Consider the following 21,972-nt stretch of genomic DNA (forward strand, 5'->3'; position numbering starts at 1 on the left):
ATAGTGTTGGGTCATGGGGTAGGCTGCCCCAAAATGTGCCTCAATGGTATACTGATTATTTTCAATTAGTTTCTTAAGAAATGGCCAGTGCAAGAGGGACACTCTGACCCTTCTTTCTGTCTTTCTGAAAACAGGAAATAAATCTCTCATGTGAAAGGTGTACCCCCTGCATCTGGAGGTAGAAGAACACCCTTATCACCCTTATCTCTTAGCAGAGATAGAGAATGCAGAGCTGAAAAGTCTGTGTAAACAAACCTTGCTACTTCACTAATTTACTACCCCAGGTCCAAACTCTGTTTAGGTTCTTCACTAATTGAGCACCCAAAACTATTTCCTGTCACTTCCTCACAAATTTATTGTTTCTTTGTCTAAAAAGCATAAAAGCTACCTGCTTCAACCACTTCTTAGGTGCCATTTCTATGAGACCTGTGGGAAGTTTCCTCCTTCTTGACAACAGACAATAGCATTATCTACCTAAGGGCCTAGCCAGGAATGAGAATTTTCCTATTATTTCTAAACAACTAATGAATCAATAATTTCTATTTTGTCTGTTTCCTTAGTATTATTTCTTTTATCTCTCCTTTTTCTTCTCATCTTTCTATGTTCACTGTTACTAGCATATTATTTGTCTGTTTCTAGTCTTACCTTCTTTGGGGCCATCCTCCACCTTTTAGCCAAATATATTTATTTTTATTTTTTAAATTTATTTATTTATTCATTTATTTTTGGCTGTGTTGGGTCTTCATTGCTGCACGGGCTCTCTCCAGTTGCGGCGAGTGGGGGCCCCTCTTCATTGCAGTGTGCGGGCTTCTCATTGTGGTGGCTTCTCTTGTTGCGGAGCACAGGCTCTAGGCGCACGGGCTTCAGTAGTTGTGGCACGTGGGCTCAGTAGTTGTGGCTTGCGCGCTCTAGAGCGCAGGCTCAGTTGTTGTGGCGCACAAACTTAGTTGCTCCGCGGCATGTGGGATCTTCCCAGACCAGGGATCGAACCCATGTCCCCTGCATTGGCAGGCAGATTCTTAACCACTGCGCCACCAGGGAAGTCCTGAGCCAAATATATTTGTAATACACCAATTTGATTATATTTTATTCCTACTTTAAATATCAATTTCCAATATGTTTCCTAAAACGTTTTGCAAAACAGTCCAAAGATAACCTATGTCTCTCCATGAATAAAGGAGCCCATAGTCAAATAAAATGTTGAAATGTGGCATGCTTAATCCGTTTTCTCTTGAAGAGTCACAGCACACATTACTAAGGGAAAGTCTTTACGAAGTTCTGTGATTGACTGTAACAACAAAATTCTAAAACATTAGCTTATATCTGAACATTGATTTTTTAAAATATATTTATTAAAATATTTATTAATAATATATATATTTTTAATTGATTAACCATTGACAGGATATACTCCTGACTTCACTCCCATGGTATTCAAAGTCTTCCATGCCTACTTCTCTAATTTTATCTCTTCCCTCTTGAGTCTTTGTAGCTATACAGATTACATTCATTTGGTTTTCCAAACACAGAGTTCTGTTCTATTCCATTGTATATGGTTCCTTTTGCCTGGAGTAAAACTAATCTATCTGATGACCTCTGTCTTTGAAAATTCAGCTATTTAAAAGCTTAGATCAGTTGATGTCTTCGCTGGTTAGCATACTGCTTGGCACATTTGTAGGTGCTCAATATATGTTAAATAAATAACAAAAATGGAAAAAGTCAATAAGGGAAAATTTAGAGATATGAGATTTGCTATATCTGCCTATTCATTCTGCCTGTATATTGCCCATTCAGGAAATCTACAACACTTAATAATAGTTGCTTAAGAAATTTAGTGAGCACTGCTTGACCTCAATAATTTAATTGCGCTTCAAAAAAATGTTGTTTACCTGTACAAGGTTTAGGAAATTACTCACATTATAAGATGAAATTTTAATTCTTATTGGATGAAAATTAAATTTTAATTTTCATAAGTGTGTTATAGCTATTTTTCTTTCACTGTGAAAATTCCTTAAAAATGATTGTTGTAAGTGTTTTCTATTTCTTCCTGACAGGTAATATTTGAAGCTGAAGTCTCAGGAGGAAGAAGTGGTTATATTGCCATTGATGACATCCAAGTCCTGAGTTATCCTTGTGGTAGGTTGTGATTAAGAACTGTATTTTTCTATATCCTTTCAACACTTGTCTTATATTGGTAGTGACTATTGATTATCACTTGGTCATTGCTCTCTCTTTTGTTGTTGTTACTCCTAGCCTTTTGTTCAGTTTTAAAACAACACTGAAATATTTCTAGAGTTTTTGAATCAAATATTTTTCAGACTTGTACTACACATGTTAAAGAATTCTTTTAATTAATTACTGTTCAAAAGAAAACCACAGTCCCAAAATGGCGTCACTCATGCTAAAAGTTCATGATACAAAGCCTAGATTTATACCCGATCCAACTGCAGTTTCAGTTTCTTCCAGAAATGTTATCTTAATTGACCAGTCTGGATTTCATGGTCAAGCACCAGTAGGATAATCTGTCCTGTGATCCCTCTCCATCTCCCAGAGGAAGAAGAGGTGATCTGAATCATAAAGCCCTTGCTGTTTCTTTTCTTCCTCAAAGAAGATGTCCTGGCCTAAAAATAATTACTTCTTTTCTTTTTGCTAGTAGCTCCCTTGCCCCACTCTTCTTCTTATAAAAACCTTCCATTTTGTACAGCCCCTTTGATCTGTCTTATAGTTAATAGTTGGGATGCTGCCTGATTCATGAATCCCCTAATAAAGCCTGTTAGATCTTCAGTTTATTTAGTTGACATTATTTTTGACAGAAAAAATTAAAAATGTAAATGAAACTCCAGGTAGGACTCGTTCCATCTTTTGGTATTATTAAATTGCCTAGGAAAGCAAAGAATAACAAATCAGTTCAGTGGAAAGAAAATAAGAAGAAACCTCACCAACTTATGTGATCTGCTAAGTTGAAAGTTGGGGTGAAATGAAGAGAATGAATTAACTCATCTTATTCCAAACTTAAGACTAAGTTTTTAATGTCATAATAAATTTCTGGCTAATTCATATTAAACAACAAAACAATAGAAAGCACACAAAACACGAAACTCAATTTATTAACACATAGTTTGGTATGTCCTTAGATGCACATTGATTGGTCTTCAGATGGGGTAACGACTTTTGTGTTTATATCACATACTCTGAAAGGCAATTACTGCGTGCATTCAGTAGAGCCAGGCATAAAACGGTTGGTATAAATTCAGACTTAAGCTATATCTCCCAACAGCAGTGATTTATAGGGCCCATGAATTCTAGATGATCTGTTCAGTAACGCTCCTGGTGGAAATTCTCTAATACTTTGTAAGCAGCATGCACAGGGGGCACCGTACCAGGGGCCAAGGCTCATGCTCCTGCTAACTGGTTGTCAAACCCTAGTGTGCCTCAGAATCACCAACTGGATGTGGCAAATCACACATTGCTTGGCCCCTCACCTGGTTCTGATTGTTCCCAGGTGATACTAATGCTGATCGTCTTGAGTTCACAATTTGAGAACCACTGTTCTAGCTTGTGTTCTAGTGCAAGCATTCCTTTTTCTGAAGCACCTACTGAGATGAGGCACTGGAGAAAGATGTAGCAGGCAAAGGTGAAATGATTTATCACGTGTGGTGTATTCTAAGAAAAAGGAGAAATTATCTCACTGAAAGTTCAAGCTGGTTTACTAAACTCCTTCAATCCATTCATATATGAGAACGGTGTTTCCATCTACTGTTCATTTACACTTCTTGAAAGAAGATATGAAAGAAAGGCTTTCATGAGTAAACAGGTTAAAAAGTACAGAAATTGAGCACAACAGTAGTTTCATTGTGATATGGTCCTTCATGAACTATCTTTACTCACTGAGGCTTAGCTTTTCCCATTGATGTTTCCTTTCAGTTGAAAACCTGAATAAGCTTCAGTTTTAAAAGGTAATTATAGAGAATGCTTGTTTGACAGTCATGTAACTCATGTATATTTTGATGGCAGTCATCACTTTTTTGTTGGTCTAATATTTCTTTTGGGTAACTTTCTTAGGACTATGAAGGAATAGGAGGTGGATTTAACAACAGTTAAGCTAATACTCTGAGAGGAAGAAAAACAGTCCCTTACCTTGTTCTTTGAAGTACTAGAGGATTATAGTTATTGAAATTCCTTTAGAAAAGAAAAGAAAGATGTAACTGCTTAAATTGTAACTTAATAGTTCAACAGCCATGTATATGTCAGTTTTTGAGCTGTCATTCTGTGTTTTTCTTATAGTTTTCTATTATGCTCTGCTTTGTGCCTATTTGATCTCTTTTGTTTGCTTTGACTTGTAACTGTTTTATTATCACCCGTATGCAACATGCTACGGGGGTCCTCCAGCAGTAATCGTTGGGTGCTCACTCTGTATAGAATTGCTCTAGCAATTATGGGGCGATACGTAATAAAGCTATTAAAAAAGGAGAACTGAGCGTGAGAGAGGCAACAGTGTCTTTCAGCACAGAGAAAACTCAAATTTTCTTCCATACGACATTAGTCTTGGCCAAAGGTAAAAGTATGAACAACATTATTCTGTTGGGAAAAAGTAACACGGCGTGTTTTCTTCATGTGGAAAAAAGTAAGTTTTTTCTTGTCTTCACAGATAAATCTCCTCATTTCCTCCGTCTGGGGGACGTAGAGGTCAATGCAGGGCAGAATGCTACATTTCAGTGTATCGCTACAGGGAGAGACGCTGTACATAACAAGTTATGGCTGCAGGTAAGGCCGCATTGGCAGCTGAACTAAAGGGTACGCTTGATTTTAAAAAAATCACAAATTCCTTTTCCCTGTGTATGTGTGTGTGGGGTGGGGGGTGGAATATGTGTGTGACAGGTTGTCTTTTGTGTAGGTTTGATTTAATTCGCTGCAGATTCATTTCAGATATTTCCATTTTTGGAATATGAATAAAAATATAACAGTGTAAAGTTAATAAGTATTTGGGTGAGTTACTCATTAACTCCTTAGAGAATCATAATTCTCTAATGTTATGTCCAAACTGTAAAAACAATTTTTCTAGATCCATTCAAAATAGGAAAAACATGAAAAATGTCTCATTAACATTTTGAAAACAGCTTACAAGAGCATAGTACTTAAGCAGGAACTGTCATACTCTGTAAAGTTTTCAAAAGTATTTTAAGAAACCTTTGGGAGTATTTCTGGAAATGTGAATTGGAAGAGAGCCAATTAAAATTGGTTTTTCAGGATTTTTGTGTATAAGGGTTAATCACAGATCTGAGAACAAGATATTTGCCTTGCACATATTAAATCCGCAATAAATGTGTATTTAATGAATTGCAGTTTAGCATACATGTTGGGGAAATGTAAATGGTGCATACAAAGAGCTTTAAAAGAATCTGCGAGAAAACAGTGACTAAGGAATGTGCCATATCCTCAGAGAATATCTGTCAATCCTGGGACAGAGGTGGGTGGGGAGGTGGGAGGAGCTAAGAGCAACTAAAGCCTTGAGGCTGGACCTAGGGCAGAATATTTGAAGCTAGAATGTAAGAAATAATATTCTCTGAGCACCTTTATTATTATTATTATTTAATTCTGTTTGCATCAGAATGAGGAAAGGGATTTAATTAGTTAGAATTTTAAATTCCTGAGAATGCCAATAGAGACCAAAAATGAAAATTAGCTTAGTTTCTTGAACATAGACATCAGGCTTTATTTTATGATATCTTTAGAGAGAGGAAATTAGTGTCAAGGATCATCGTTAGGTTTCAGGAAGTTGGGATCATAATTATAATCAATGATCATTGAAATCATACCAATATAATGCCTGATATTGTACTGGGTGTTATAAATGTGTTTTTTCATTCAATTCCCACATCCAATCGGATGTTATAACAGATGTATTTCATATAAATCTAATTATAGCTACTTTTGTAATTTATTTAATATGTGCATATCAGGATACCATCCTGAATACGTGAAAAGGAAATGAACTCTGTCCTTTTCCCCCTGTGATTATGCTAATTTCCACTACAGGTATTTAAATATAAGATAATACTTCCTGTAGAGTGTATTGTATAATGTACAACTTGTTTCATCATCTAAACATCTAGTTAGAATCCCTCTTATTTTCTCTGTCTCTCAGCCTATATACTGATAGTATTAAGAATGTGTTTAGATATATTTTCTAATTACTTTGCTAGTCGTTTTTCATTTAGGTAGAGACATTTTTGGCATTTAATTTTTATTGTTATCTATATAGTCTTGTCTTGGAGAACCAGACACTCTGCAGTCTGCCCCTGGGTTTACTTACGCCCCAGGATTTAATGGGACGTTGAAATAAAAAGGGTTTTGTTTACTTAGACACCAGCTGCCTTGTGGCAACAAAGACTTTCTGGCCCCGCTGGTCTGAGTGGGTTGCAGTCAAAATACTGCTCATTTATTGTTTGTTTCTTACTTTTGTAAATTGGCTCATTTCATTATAGTTTTAAAAAATTTTCCTCTTGCCATTTTTTAAATAAAGATGAGAGATAAAAATATTCTGTTCAATTTCTGTTCTGCTTTCTTTTTTCTCCTCTTCTTTCTCTTTACATTTTCCAAGGTGAATTTATATATTTCTCGTCTATTTTGACATTGCCCAATACTTCAGCAATTTACATGCTTATTCATGAAAAAGCTTTTCTGCCTTTTTCAATACTACTACTTAAATTACCTTAACTTATTCCCTTGAATCATTCTTCTCCATATTTAAGAAACATTGAAGATTATCAATTGCCTGGTTTAGGGTTGTTTTCAAATAAATAAGACTGAGACATAGAGATAAAGGTGTAGATATATAGATGTAATTGATATGTGTACATCTATAGAGTGAGTGAATCAGAAAGTGAACAGTGATTAAAAAAAATGATCCATCTTTTGCTGAAACTAGTGGAAACATAATAAAGGAAGAAGAATCTTGAATTCGACAATGCATCTACAGGCCAACACACACAGATAGATGTCAAGTTATTTTTGCTTGGTGTAGAATAACTTCCTAAAGGTCAAGGGGCCCAGTTCTTAATTCTAACCTTAATTCTAACTCTTTAATTCTTATAACCCAGTTAATTATATTGGCTTAGAGAATTCATTGAACTTTTCCTGGCCATAGATTTTTTTATCTATAAAAGGAGGTGTAGGTAGAGACCAAAATACCTTCCAGCTGTAAGATGCTAAACCAGGTCTCTACATTATTTTTGATGGTCTGAAACATGGCTTTGATCACCTTTTTTTTGTTTCATGGAGGAATGTAAATTTTTTTTTTTTTTTTTTTTGCGTTACACGGGCCTCTCGCTGTTGTGGTCTCTCCCATTGCAGAACACAGGCTCCAGACGCGCAGGCTCAGCGGCCATGGCTCACGGGCCCAGCCACTCCACGGCATGTGGGATCTTCCCGGACTGGGGCACGAACCCGCGTCCCCTGGATCGGCAGGCGGACTCTCAACCACTGCACCACCAGGGAATCCCCCTAAAAATTTTTAAGTTATTAGTTTTGTGTGGGAAAAAAATCGTTCCTCAAATTAAGTATCATTGTGAGAACAACTGCTTAAAGTCTCTGCTGACTGCTGTGAACGAATGTACTCTGAAGTAACTCAGAATGAAAGGTCTTTGCATCCTATTACAAAAGTAATGGAATAATGGAGTAGCTGTTACACCTTCCATGGTCAGGTGTAATAAAAATGGCCATCAACTTTTTATGTCCTCCAAATCATTTATATAATATAATAATATTGAGCTTCAATTGGTAAATGTTTGAATATGGTGTAAAAGAACAAAAACTAGAAAGCTTCCAATTTTCTATTTTAAATGAAAAATGGTACACTACAACTGCCATGAATACCTGATAGTATATGACATTCAAAGTAATTTATGTATAGAAATACATTTAGAGAATAACTTCGCACTTGTTTATTGTCTTTAGCTTACAATTGATATTTCAGTCATTTTTATTGTTTAAAATGACATACAAATTAGGTAAATTAAAGAATGGAGCATAAAAAAGCAGACACTTAGTGACTTACCTGAGATAATCTGGGATAGTCCATAAGACATATCATAGTGAGTCTGCTATATCTTTAGGGAGTGTTCTTTTTGTTTCTTTTTAATATTTATTTATTTAATTTATCTTTTTGGCTGCGTCGGGTCTTAGTTGCCACACAGAGGCTTTTCTCTAGTTGTGGTGTGCAGGTTTTCTCTCTCTAGTTGTGGCGTGCAGACTCCAGAGCACATGGGCTCTGTAGTTTGTGACACGTGAGCTCAGTAGTTGTGGTGCGTGGGCTTAGTTGCCCTGCGGCCTGTGGGATCTTAGTTCCCCAGCCAGGGATGGAACCCTCGTCCCCTGCATTGGAAGGCAGACTCCTTACCACTGGACCACTAGGCAAGTCCCTTTACGGAGTTTTCTTTCCTGCAAGATCTCAGATTATAAAATTAGAGAGTCTTTAAAGAAGGTCATTCACTCTAGACATTTAGAAAACAATGACAAAATACATAAGCCAAATTAACCTCCTTGCACATGCTGAGCGAACTACTGATGCATAAAACAATATGGATGAATGTTTTTAAAAGTCCATTGGTGTAGCATTATGCATAATGGATATAGCACAACCAAAAGAAATACCTTCAATAAAATATATCATGCTCTAGTGTAAAAAAAAAAAGTCCATTGGTGTCAGCAAGCTATAAATCTGGTGAAATCATGAGGTTTTGTGGAACATAGTTCAAAAAAGTATGTTATGCAGTTCATATTGGATAAGGGAGTTAGGATAAAGTCTTTAGTTGCTCCTAGAGAATTTCCAAATTCGTTTTCTTTCATAACGCTCAGTGAAGTAGCTTGCATTCTAGATATGAACACAACTTTTTTTTTCAGCTTACAATTTGCAGTTTTTCCCCACATGAACAGATGTTTTATAATGCTTACAACAAGTTTTAAAACTATACCATTTTGTGTTCCTAAGGAACCCCCAATGGTAGAGAATTTGTGGATCATAACTTAAGGCTTATGATAAAACCCAGGTTACAGGAAATAAGATCATCAGTGAGATTTTAATGTACAATTTAATGTTTTTCAGTGTTCAATTTATAGTGAAATAAAATAATTAAAATGTCTGTTTATATTCCTGAGAGGTACCAGGTACCAGATAATTTCTCACAGGAAAGAAAAAAAATAGGTTATATATGTTCATGGGTTAAAAATTTTAGTCACGTCCTTTTTATTTCAACACAATAATATGGATAGTAGATAAAGTGATAGCAGGAAAAAGTGAATATATAAGGGAACAATAACATATGACACAGAAGTTCCACTCCTGAGTAGCTACATAAGAGAAATAAAAGCATGTGTTCACAAAAAGACTTGTGGAAGAATGTTTATAGCAGCTTTTTTATTCATTACAACCAGTAATTGTAAAGAACCCAAATGTCTGTTAACAGGAGAATGGATAAACAATAAATTAGAAAGCGTGCACTACTGATACCAGGACTTATAAAGCTCAGCAATGTTATGCTTTCTGGAAGAGAAGAGACACAAAAGAGTGCGTGACTCTCTAGATGCTAATCTATGGTGCTAGAAATCAGAACAGTATTCGACTGGGGTTGGGGGGTGATTAGGAACCGGAAGTGAGCAGGGAAACTTTTTGAGGTAAGGTAAATGTCATATAGCTTTATTGAGGCTTTGGGTCTATGGGTGTATATACATTTGTCAGAAGTTAAGATTTATCCAATTTGCTGTATATAGTTTACTTTAATAAACCATGAATGAGGAGAAAGTGAGTATATGAAACATTTCCTCAAATACCCAAATCACTGGCAGTACTAATCATGCTGTAGATCAGCGGTCCCCAACCTTCTTGGCCCCAGGGACCGGTTTTGGGGAAGACAGTTTTTCCATGGATGTAGGGGGGTGCGGTTCAGGTGGCAATGCGAGCGATGGCGGGGATGGTTCAGGTGGCAATGCGAGCGATGGGGAGCTAAGCCTTACCGATCCGTGGCCCGGGAGTTGGGGACCCTGCCGTAGATGGCGATAGCCTAGTACAAACATTACCTGCATTTTTGTCCATCTTGTCCACTTGAAGTCATTTGATTAGGTTCAAGGGTGATTTTTTTTTTTTTTTTCGGTACACGGCCCTCTCACTATTGGGGCCTCTCCCGTCGCGGAGCACAGGCTCCGGACGCGCAGGCTCAGCGGCCATGGCTCACGGGCCCAGCCGCTCTGCGGCATGTGGGACCCTCCCGGACCGGGGCACGAACCCGCGTCCCCTGCATCGGCAGGCAGACTCTCAACCACTGCGCCACCAGGGAAGCCCTCAAGGGTGATTTTTAATCATCAGTGTAAACTGAAATATAGAATAAAGCATGTTCTGAGTGTTCTATTATCAGAACACGTTATAACGTTCGAGGATGTGAAGGAGTTGAAACAGGAGTTGGACTGTAACTTACAAATTAGTATTCTTTCATGAAGGTCCAGTGTAAGTGGACACCTACATGACAAGTCAGATAGAACCCATTGCTGGAACATCTGTCAGACCATATGCTTTGGCCTCAGGTTCAGTGTAGAATCTAAAATGCTAATGACTCCATCCATCATTACAGAGCCTGGTGGGCATGCATCATTGGGTTGGACAGAGAAATTCAACAGTGGAGTTACTGAAAGCAGGGAATTGTGTGGGGAGATTTGGTGGCACCGTTCATTTTGGTGAATTGAAATGAGGCTGTTTAATGTGTGACTGGTAATTCTATGCAGATTGCCATCAAAGCTGTGGCAGTTGGGCCAGTCTTTCAGTAATCTCCCCAGGTGCTGACACGGTGCCTCCTGAGTAGGCCTGCCAAAACAGGAAAGTCAGCCATCACTTTGCCCTTGGTGAGGCTCGTCACTGCTAATGTAGTGTGATACAGCTAGTTTCTCAGCCAAAGGAAATGTCATTCCTTCTGGAGCAATAGATAATTAAGCAATACATTGAGAGTAAAATTAGTATAATTAGGTGCAGATTGCTCTAAAAAACAACCAGATAGAGGCTGACCTTTTGCAGTACCAGCTGTTGCCAGCTGAGGGTCGATGAAAATGGTTGGTCTGAAACTTCTGGCCATAAAGTGTTTCATCTATCCAGGCAAATGTAATAGCCTTGTTCCTATACTACATGGGAACATCGTCATGTAGCACTGGAAATGAGAAGCATGATTTTTTAAAAAATGAATAATTTGAAAGTACAAAAATTTTATCTGGTGAAATATATCACTACAATGTTTCAAAGGCCAACTAGTCATTGCTCACAAAGCTCTTTTTGATGCTGCCATGCTATAGTATTTTCCTGTGTCTATTTATACTGTCATATGAAGTGCCTGGAACCTTGTATCATGTTTAATTTCCACAAGAGATTTTACTATCCCTGAAGCTATTTCTTTTTGAGAAAAAAAAATTTGGTAATTTTTCATTTATTATAATGAAGGGAAAATGTTGGAGGGAATTAATCTATGCCTAGAAACATGCAGTTTACAGTGGGCAATTCGTTGAGAACTAAGTTGAGAGGACTATTTCCAAGCCAAACTGATTAAACGTTTAATATATGATCAGCTTACATTGGATACCATGGGGGTGGCGAGAGAAAGGAATGAGATAATGTGAAATTGTCCTAATGTCTAGACTTGGTGAAAGTTCTGACATTTTCGAGATTGGCCCTAAGAGTGGCTGACACATATCTGAAATATTAGAATAACAAAAGGCAGCATATAATTACTAGGACATTTGGTAAAGTTGAAGAAATGATGTCAGAATGGCTAAAGGTACATCGTATAAATATATCTTGAGATTTGTGGGAGACTGGATAAGTTTCTTAAAATCTTAGAATATTGGGAATATACAGGAGGGATTTAGTTTGTTTTTTATAGATAGTAAAGTACAATAATAACTAGTGGTTTGAAGCTATTTGGTGAGAGATATAAGCTGATTATGAGGAAGACCTTTGTAATTGTAGGGCTGTTGAAACCTAGAATGAGCTACGGTAGGAGGTAGTAAAATTAGAGGAAGTGTCCAAGCATAATCTGGTTAAGTGCTTGCTAGAGATGTAGAGAACATTTAAGCATGAGGCTGAATGCTTTTTTAAGATCCTTTCAGCCCTGAGAGATGCTTGTATAACCGAATAAGAAAAGATCATATGGAATCTAAGCCCAGTGCTTTTTCAGAGTTGAAAGAGAGCATCACAGACTGGAGTGTTTGGTGAAATCATTAAAGAAGATTTGATAGAGTCTTTGAAGGACATATAGGACTTGGATAAGCAAGGATTAAGTGGGTGTGGTTATCACTGCGGTTTAGTGTATGTGTGTGCTGGTGGGGTAGGAACATCAAGAGAAGAATCTTCTTGAAGTGTAAGGTTCACAATGGGAAGTTGAGGTAAATATAGTTTATGGCAGGGTTGGGACTAGGCCGTGATGGAGACAAAAGCAAGAAAGAAGCTACTGCTGGCAGTACAGACATCAAGTAGTGAAGGCCTAGGATTGGACAGTGCCGGTGGATTTGGAAGAAATGTGAGGAGGGGAGGAGAGGGACCAATGAAAGAAGACACAGAGTTTGGGTCTGGTTGGTACCAGGTGAAAGAGTTTGGAAGAGTGAAATAATAAAGATGGCTTTTAAAATCTCCTCAAACGTTTATTTTTTACAGCCAGTCTGTGAATCTGTTTTCTCATTTTCTGTTTGGGAACTAATTTACCTGCTCGACACATTTGTTTACTTTTGCCCCTTCTGCCTTGATAATTGCATATGAGTTTTCCTAAATAGGAGTGAAAAATGAGGAGACATTCCCATTCCTTTTGACTCTTTAGCCTTAAAAAAATTTTTACCAAGACAATTTGAAGCTTGTGGCCAAATTAGAAACCTCTGGATGTTCCTGATTTCACTTAGGAGAATTCATCTGTGGGAAGGCTGTTGGTGCTTTCAGCCTTGCCTTCTGTATCTTGTGGCTCACAGAACAGGACCCGTGTCAGAGAAGAGTATTAACCATGTCTGTTGTGCTTTCCTGACTCCTTGTAAACTGATAGATGAATGCTAGCCTGCTACTTAATTCTAATTTTCTCTGTTTATCCTGTTTAAGCATTAGTGATTTTTTTTCTGTGTATATGCTGATTTACAATTAATTCTGCTCCACTTAAGAGACCATGTTCTATTTGGTAGCTAATGGCTATCACTCTTGTCAGTCCTGCTTTTCTTGAGGACCTTGTTTTATTCGAGTTCATGGCATTATATTCTTCCTTCATGGCTTCATGTAAAGAATTATAATCATTGGTCTTGAAGTAAAATCACTGACAGAGTATCATGGATTGTAATGTTTATCTTTTACCCTTGGCATTTTGGGTGTGTATGTATGTAACAATGAGCATCAGAAAGTTTAATCATATTTAAGTTTTAGAACTTCCAAATATTCCTGAGGTCATTTTGGTTGGCTTTGTGTGGCATTCTACCATAAACAGTTCAGTGCCTTAAAGATACGATGCATTCTTTTCCTTCTTCAATAATTCATAAACTCTGAGTTTGTTGTCTACAGATTACATAATTGACCATAAATGAATGATGTGTGGAATAGTCTTTATCTTCTTTATGTATCCCTGGAACATGACTCGAAAGGCCTGGCAGTCATAGAAGCTCAAGGATTTCTTCTTATCAATATCTATAAATAACAATTTACTGCTTTTTCTGTACAAGAATAATGCATTCTCCTACTGTTCTCAGAGCTGCCCTTTCAGTGTTTTTCAGGTCATGTCAAGCACTTTACAACTTTCCATTGAGCTCCTGTGATCAGTGTTACAACATGGGGCTCTGGCAGTGGGCTGGGTTTCTTCTTTATGAAAAGCAGTCTGATTTAAAGATAGTATATTTATAAAATTCTTTTATTTGAAAATAAAACATAAAGAAAGCCTCACAAAAATGAAAAACTATGACTCAATGAATTTTTATGATACCCACCACACAGGTCAAGAGAAAGGCTTTGCCAGTCATCGTAGAGGCTCTTTCCAAGTGGTCCATCCCAGACACAAATGAGCCATCTCTCTACAAATAAGTTGTAGCCTACCCCTACAAATAATAATTATCATGACTTTCAGCCCTTGTATTTTTTTCCTGTTTTTTTTCCACTTACATATATTTAGTCTCCTTAGATACTATAGATTAGTCTTGTCTACTTTTAAAAATATGTTTTTTAGAATCCCTTTAGTCTGTGTGTTTGTCCTCTCTTGTGTTTGTCACAATTTATCTGTTGAGGAACCCAGGCCATTTGACTTGTAGTTTTCACACAGTCTGCATTTTACTGATTGCATACAAATGTCCTCTTCAGTTCAACATGTTCCTTTGAGTTTCCTGAAAATTGGCAGCCGGATCTAGAGTCAAGTTTGATCCTGTGGCAGTGCTAGAGGAGGTGCATGGTGTGATTACCAGAGGCACAAAACGTCTCCTGTTTCTTTTTGTGATTCTGATACCAGTTGATGCTTAATGCCTATATTCATTCCTGGTGGTTGTAAATTGTGATAGTCTAATTTTATTATTTCTTTTGTATTTTGTTTAATTAATGAAGACATACTTATCATCATCTCCTATCTGGCTACCCAGTGTCATAGTTCATTTTAGGAAGGGCATGGTAACTTCTCAAATCTTTGCTTTAATTATTGGTTTTCAATATAATTAGTTGGTTCCTATCATCCTCCAAAGGTGACTGATTCTTCTTCCTCTTTTTTTTAATATCAAGAACTTATGGATTTAGGCATATTTAATAGACTTCAATTCATTGCAATTAATACTATTTTTAAGACTCAAATCATCCCAGGTTGGCTCCAGTGTCCATTTGATATAACTTCGGTAATCTTCGATAGCTTTCTTGTATTGCTATCTGATGTCAGTATCATCTTGCACATTTTCTCTTTCAGACCTGGTGCCCTGTTTTACAATTTTGAGAAATTATATTTCAGGACCATTATGTGAATGCTGAGGGGTATTCATTGCTAGATCTTTTCAGTGAACAGAACTAAGAAAAATATACATATATATTTAAAGGTAAAATAACTATTAGTTTATATTGATATTTCAAATTCAAGCCTAAAGTTTTCCACTTAATGTTTTCTTTATTACAGTTTGTCAGTTACATCTTTTTTTCCACACTAATATTTTTGGTTCTCAATGACACAGAGAAAGAGACAATTAGAATATCCCATAATCACTCATTTTTAAATCTCATGTTATTTTGAATACTTGTACCCTATCTCCATTGTTAGCATAGAGCCATTGCATATTGTACTCTCTCCCATTTAGCTCTTATTTGGTGTTAGTTCTATGTGTAGCTATGTTTTTTAATGTTCATCATCAGTATGTATGTCATGTCTTAGTAATTTTGGTTGTTTGAAACTTATTTTCTGGGAGATTCCACAGGAATAAGCTCATGTAAATAATATTCCCTGAGTTCTTGGATGTTGATAATAGTTTATATGTGCCCTTGGTTCTTATGTCAATTTTGAAGGTTATAAAATCCTTCATTTGCATTTTCTTTCCTTGAGTAACTTAAATGTGTTACTTCATTTTCTTGTGGCATAAAGCCTTGCTGTCAAAGTCTGATAATAAATTTTCTTTTCCTTATAAGTCTCCTACCTGCTTTTCTAGATAGTCAAAGGATTTTTTTCTATTTCTTTAAAGATTTTAGTTTTGTAAGAATCTATATCAAGGTAGCAAATACATGGTTACCCAGAACTTAAACTTCTGTAGGTATTTGATCAAGAATATCTATCTAATGGTGATATTTTGCATATCTCTATTACTACATCATGCTATGGACTAGCATTGTCTTCTTTACCAATGACACTGGAGTTCTTTGTACCTTTAAATCTAATCAGATTAGAGGACCAATTCCAGAAAACCCAGAACCAAACCAAATCAGAAAACTCATCCCTAAAATTCTTTTCCTCCAGAACTATTTCTGGTAACAAAATCATCTCTGTTAGTCAGGGTTCAAACATGAAAAGCAGATCAGAAGGAGAGATGATAGATAGATAGATAGGTCGGTAGACAGATTTTTTTTTTTTTCAAGAGATTTGTTGCAAGGAATTGGTTTATGTTTATTGTGGAACCTGGCTGGGCAAGTCTGAAGCCTGTAGTCAAGCACTTCGAGAGGGCAGGCTGGAGTATTCAGGCACAGGCTGAAGTTGCTCTTCACAGGTAGAATTTCTTCTGCTTCAGGGAAGCCTCAGATCCATTCTAAAGACTTTTCAACTGATTGAATCAAGTCCACCTAGATTATCTAGGCTATTCTCCCTTATTGAATGTCATTTGGGTATGGACTTTAATCCCATCTGCAAAATACCTTGGTAGAGACACCTAGGTTAGTGTTTTGATTGAATAACTGGGGACTGTAGCCTAGTCAAGTTGATACGTTAAAAGACCATGACAGTTATCAAATATTTATTCACTTAGATATTGTTTTGATTATTATCTTCATAATATTGCTATCATCAGGATTTGCAGTTAGAACTTTTGCACAATTGTCTCACCTAATATTCTCAGCATCTCTGTTGAATAAGCTGTTACAAATTGATATCCCCATTTTTAGATGAAAAGGCAGAGATTTGAGAAGTAATGAGAAGCTGTGAGTGAAGCTAATAAATAGTCATTGCAGGACTAGAACGTAGGTATCATCTCCCATAGTTCCGTTTACTTACTCTGCCCTCTTGTGTGGCTCCTCGTATTGTTCACCTTGTCCCAGTATTGCAAAGACACCTTCACTTCTTAGGTCAAAGTTCATTTTCTTGTTTAATACCTGACAGTTTTTGTGAAACTTGGTTAATTATCCTGATTCTAGTAATTTGCTATCGCCAGCACATTTTTACCCTATGTTATATCAGAATTACAATATTTGCCTCCTCTTTCTTTTTCTGTGTCAAATATCATTTGCCTTGTTCAGTACTTTCATTGCCATACAGTAAATATGTTGTGGACTTAGTATTGTAATTTTAGGGTAATTTCTCCTAGAGGAATGCTACTTTCTTTTGGTTTAATCTATTGAAATCAATATAATAATTTCTAACGGATATAAATGAGTGCTTTTCTCAAAATAGTAACAGTGTTTCTAATTTTAGAAATTTCTAAACCTTTAAGTTTGCCGTGATCCTTCATTTTTCTAAAATTCTTTGATTTAATTGTTCAGTAATAATGATGATAGCTTTATCATACCTATGAGAAAGAAAAACATTTCATATGGCAGACAAGCCCCAGTAAGGAACCCCCAGGTCCTTGGAATTAATTTGGCTGGATTGTTGTATGAGTCACATCAACCCTACTTAATTATAGTGTGCAAATTTACAGACATTAGTTTTGGAAAAAGGGCAAGTACTGACAAATTATATGCGGTCCTCTTAATATTATTCAATAGGAACTTAAATACCAAGCATAGGAAAACAGTCTCTTTCCAGTTTCTCCAACTCTAGGAGGATGGAGGAGACCTGTATCATTATGTGCCCAGGAAAGGCAGTGAAGAATAAATAAAGCAATAAATGTAATTTAATTTTTTCTTCAAGTCAGTAGAGTGAAATAATCTCTGCAAGTGTTCTAAGTGCTGCATTATTGAATTTAAAATTAAATTGGATTAATTCTATTCCTCAAGCTTTAAAAAGAGAAGCTGAAATAAACTGTTCCATATTTTAACCATATCACATTAGCTTTTAGGATTTCAAGTTGAAAGTAAGTAATAGAAAACCAAACGTATTACATCACTTAACAGGAAGTCCAGAAATAGGGGGGCTCTAAGAGCTGTTGACACCATTTTATTTTATTTTAATTTTAAATTTTTCTCAAGAGAACAAAGTAAGGGTTTATTAAGTGGTAGTACACTCTCAGGGGGAGAGTGGGCAGACTCAGGTGAGTAGCTGCCGACACCATTTTAGAGACATGATCAAGAACCTGATCCTGTCTTTCTCCTCAATGTGCCATCCTCAGCATTTTAGTCATGACGTTGAGAAAAAGAAAAGAGGACCCACTGTGTTTTCTCTAGAAGTGAGGAAACCTTTCTGGAAATGACTTGGTTTATTCCTATTATTTCTCATTGGCGAGAATCACACCCATTTTTAGACCTGTCAACTTTTCATGGGAACAGGACCTCCATCATGTTTTCACCCAGTGTCTCAAGCTGAAATATCTTGATGCATAACCGAGGGATCTTGTAAAAATGCAGATTTTGATTCAGTAGATCTAGAGCGATCTCTAGACTTTGCATTTGTAACAATCTGACAGGTGATCCTAATGCTACAATTTATTATAGATACTGTGAATTAACCAATATTACCACTACACTACTTTATGGCAGGAACTGAACTTGTCAAATAAATACTGCATGCACCCTGCATGATGAAGCTTACTTAGTTTACTAGTGGAGTCATAATAGTAATTCCAGTGACTTGCCTAGAGTTACTTGGTAAGTGACGAGTCTCAGCAACCTGTACTGGAGACAGAATAAATAAGAAAGCATGACAAGGATCTGGGGAGGAAGGGAGAGGAATGAAAAAACAAAGTGCTAGGTTATGATCCTTGGATCATATAATTTTGTGGTTCATTTCTTAGTATTTCTCAGGGTTGGGGATTTTGAAATGGAGAATCACATAAAAATCTCAAAGCAGGATAAAGAGCCCGGAACTGAAGAATATAAGGTAGAAAACTATATGCAAACACTGCTGTATAAGAGATAAATTTACCATTACTTCTTATTTCCTTCTTCTATAGCCCTGCCTACTCTGCTAAATTGATAGCTTGTAGGCAGGCAAAGACCTATTAGTTTGGATTATAAAAGAAAAAGTTATTATTTTGACTTCTGAAATATACATATCATGAATTGCTACTTTGAAATGGCATGCCTTACTGAAAGTAAATAAAGCAAATGAAGTAAATAAAGCAATGTCTAATGTAGTAGATTACATTTCTCATTGATACAATGCATTGATCAAGGCTCAACAACAAATAATCAACTCACTGGACTGTACCTATGATACAAATGAAACAAAAAGCAGCTTTGGTTTATTTTAGAGGAAATACTACTGGATTTTGTGTCTTTAAACCTAGTTTTGAGTTTTAATCCTGCTACTAACAGGCTGTGTATCACATTTTTAATCATTCTGAATTCTGATTTTATAATCTTTAAATGGAAATGACTATCACAGAAGGTTTGTAATAGAGAACAGTGACAGAACCAAGGTAATAGCTAATATAATATGAAGTACATGGAGATGCTTATTAAATGATTTTTGAAGAAGAATCTGAATATTATGACTCTGTAATTATTTTTATTGTTATTTTATTTCAAGAGATAAATAGCACCTAAGTGTACTATGCTCATTAATTATAGAAACAATGTGTATCCTATATAAGCATATATAGTTATGTTAGTATAGTAATACACACAAATGCAAACACAATGTAATCAACTTTGTGATCTGATGGTCCTCAACATCTCTGAGTTCAGAAAGAGCTTGGCATAAATGATCTCTAGATGTCCTTGAGGTTATGTATTTTTGTAGCTTCCTTTTATTATTAATTTTAATTAATGATTTTTATATATTTTGTTATAAAAATTTATGAAAAACTAAGGAAATTTTATATGACTCTTGTCTCTAAAAATACCAGCGATTTTAGTCCATTTTAACAAAGAACTTGAGTACCCACTAAATAATGATAACATACTACATATATGATGCTGTGGAAGAAAAAAAGTACAAAATTTGAAGCCCTACCTTCAGGATGATTTCAGTACACAAAAAGGTAAAAGGACATATATAGAATATACTGTAGAAGAGATTCAAGATAGAAATGCTGGTGATTACATTTTTATGATGATCTTTGAGTTTTTGAGACACTATTCATGGTAATTTCAGTGGGAATGGAAAGTGAAGAGCATGTATAAGTTGATGAAATGTGAGGTTGAGGCAGAGAGGACGTTGTTAGATTTCATAGCTTGTGGCACTGTGGGCATCAACTAGGAATATCTAAGAGCTTTTGGTCTCCCTTGTTGGGTAATTCAGATTTTTCATGAGAGCAAATGACTGATTGCAGCAAAAGTCAGTAGTGGTCTTGTAATTGTTGCAGAGAAATAGTGTATATCCTGTATTGGCAGTGTATAACAATGGAAAGTTTTTAAAAATCCAGAATTCTTTCAGGCTAGTGAAAATCTCTGAAGTGGCTGCTTGTAAAAGTAAAGGGTTAGAAAGTAAGGTCTCACTGACAATGCGGAAGATTGAAAGAATAGGAGACAATGTCCCGGGCAATTGTGATTCAGACTGAGAAAACTATCTTAGCGTAGGGACAAGGTAGTAACGAAGGCTGTTGGGCATCACTGAGGCCAGAGTGAGTTTTGGGATCACTGAGAATATTCACAGAACTGTGGTGGAAAGGATAATCTGACCTGATAGATAACTGACTGGAAGGCTCTTTGGGCAAGCTGGGAACTCTGGAAGTTGAGAGGCTGTTGAGTGGGATAGTGAAAGAGTGGCCTGTAAGTGAGGAACCAGGATAAAGGGTAAGAAAGTAGAAGAAAATGTGCCCTCCTTTGAGAAAAGTTTGGAGGAAAGTGTTATTGTGAGATGAATGTCAATTAAGATGGAAAGATGAAATAATAATTATTCAGAGGGAAACATTAAGGGTACTTAGTAACTCTTCACAAGAGAAGACGGATCTTTGAAAAAGACATGGTGTTAAAAGACGTGAGTGTTGTGTGTGCACAAGCAAGATGATTTAGAAGACAAGGTGGGCAGCAGGAGTTGGCTGGTCTTGCCAAAGGAAGAACTGAGAAAGGTGATGGAAGATGGAGAGTACCACTGGAGGGGTAAATTAGGGGAGGATGAGGTGAGGGCATGTACTTGTCTAAACAGTGCTGAGTCATGGTCTGCCTTCCAATTAGAAAGATGGTATCAAATGATATGATAATTGAAAAACATGCTGTTTGAGATTCTCATGTGTAAAATTTTTGTTTGTTTGTTTGTTCGTGTGGTTTATAGGGAAAGAGAATTTAGGCTAGATTTTATGGATTTATATTTTAGGGCTTTTGAGTATAAGCTGCTTTTCCTCTTTATTATTATTCAAGGGAATGAGCAGGGGATCTTGGTGCAAAAATCATGGAATATGTGGGTCAGGAAAGAAGAGTCAACAAAACACTGAATGAGTGAAAAATTTTGACTTTAGTCAAAATTGGGACTTTTTTATCCTTAGGTATATATGCATATACAGACACATATGCATATGTATAACATAATTTGCACATGTGTATCATTTCAGATATGGAGAAGGGTGTTAAAGGTACAGTGGAGTTTAGGATTTTAAAAATTATTAAAGTAATAGGGTGATTCCTTTATTATTTACCTGTTTAAAAAAATGCAAAGTGTTTCAAACATACAAAAACAATTATAAAAAAAGATAAATTGACCACTAACATACCCACCACTCTAATTTAATAGAAGTTGACATTTTTCATTTTTGTCTCCTATCTTAATTTTTGTTAAGGATTTTTTTTTTTTTTTTTTTTAGATTTAAACATGTATTTCAGTGGAATGCAGGAGATGTTCAACTTTTTTTTTTTTACCAGGACCCTACTGGTTTTCGTTTGCCTAGTTTAACTGCCACATTGAATTTTACTGAATGGATAAATCTCAGTTTATTTATCCACCACTCAGGAATATGTGGATCTTTCCCATACTTGACTATTACAAACGATTCTGTGTTCAACATTCTTGTACATATCTGTGTGATCACACATAGAAGAGTGATCCAAACATAGAAATGTAGAAGTGGAACTGTTGGGTCCTAAGTTTTATGCATCTTCAACTTTACTAGATAGTAGCAAATTATTTTCTAAAGTGACTGTAACCATTTACAATTCTAGTAATTTTACGGTTCTGTTTTCCATATCTAGTGATGAAATGATATTTCAAGTAGTGTGAA

At 36.2% G+C, this 21,972-nt stretch overlaps 1 protein-coding gene across 4 annotated transcripts in view; it reads left to right on the top strand.

Annotated features, from left to right (window-relative positions):
• The window catches only part of PTPRK (protein tyrosine phosphatase receptor type K), a 576,017-nt gene that overhangs the window by 299,411 nt on the left and 254,634 nt on the right, over positions 1-21,972 (top strand). For all 4 annotated transcript variants that reach the window (XM_032651570.1, XM_032651569.1, XM_032651571.1 and 1 more), the window contains exons 4-5: positions 2,055-2,136; positions 4,649-4,764. In XM_032651570.1, coding sequence (XP_032507461.1) covers positions 2,055-2,136; positions 4,649-4,764 — 198 coding nt within the window. The remainder of the gene's footprint in view (positions 1-2,054; positions 2,137-4,648; positions 4,765-21,972) is intronic.

This window comes from Phocoena sinus, chromosome 12, assembly GCF_008692025.1.
Source record: "Phocoena sinus isolate mPhoSin1 chromosome 12, mPhoSin1.pri, whole genome shotgun sequence".
Taxonomy (NCBI): Eukaryota; Metazoa; Chordata; class Mammalia; order Artiodactyla; family Phocoenidae; genus Phocoena; species Phocoena sinus.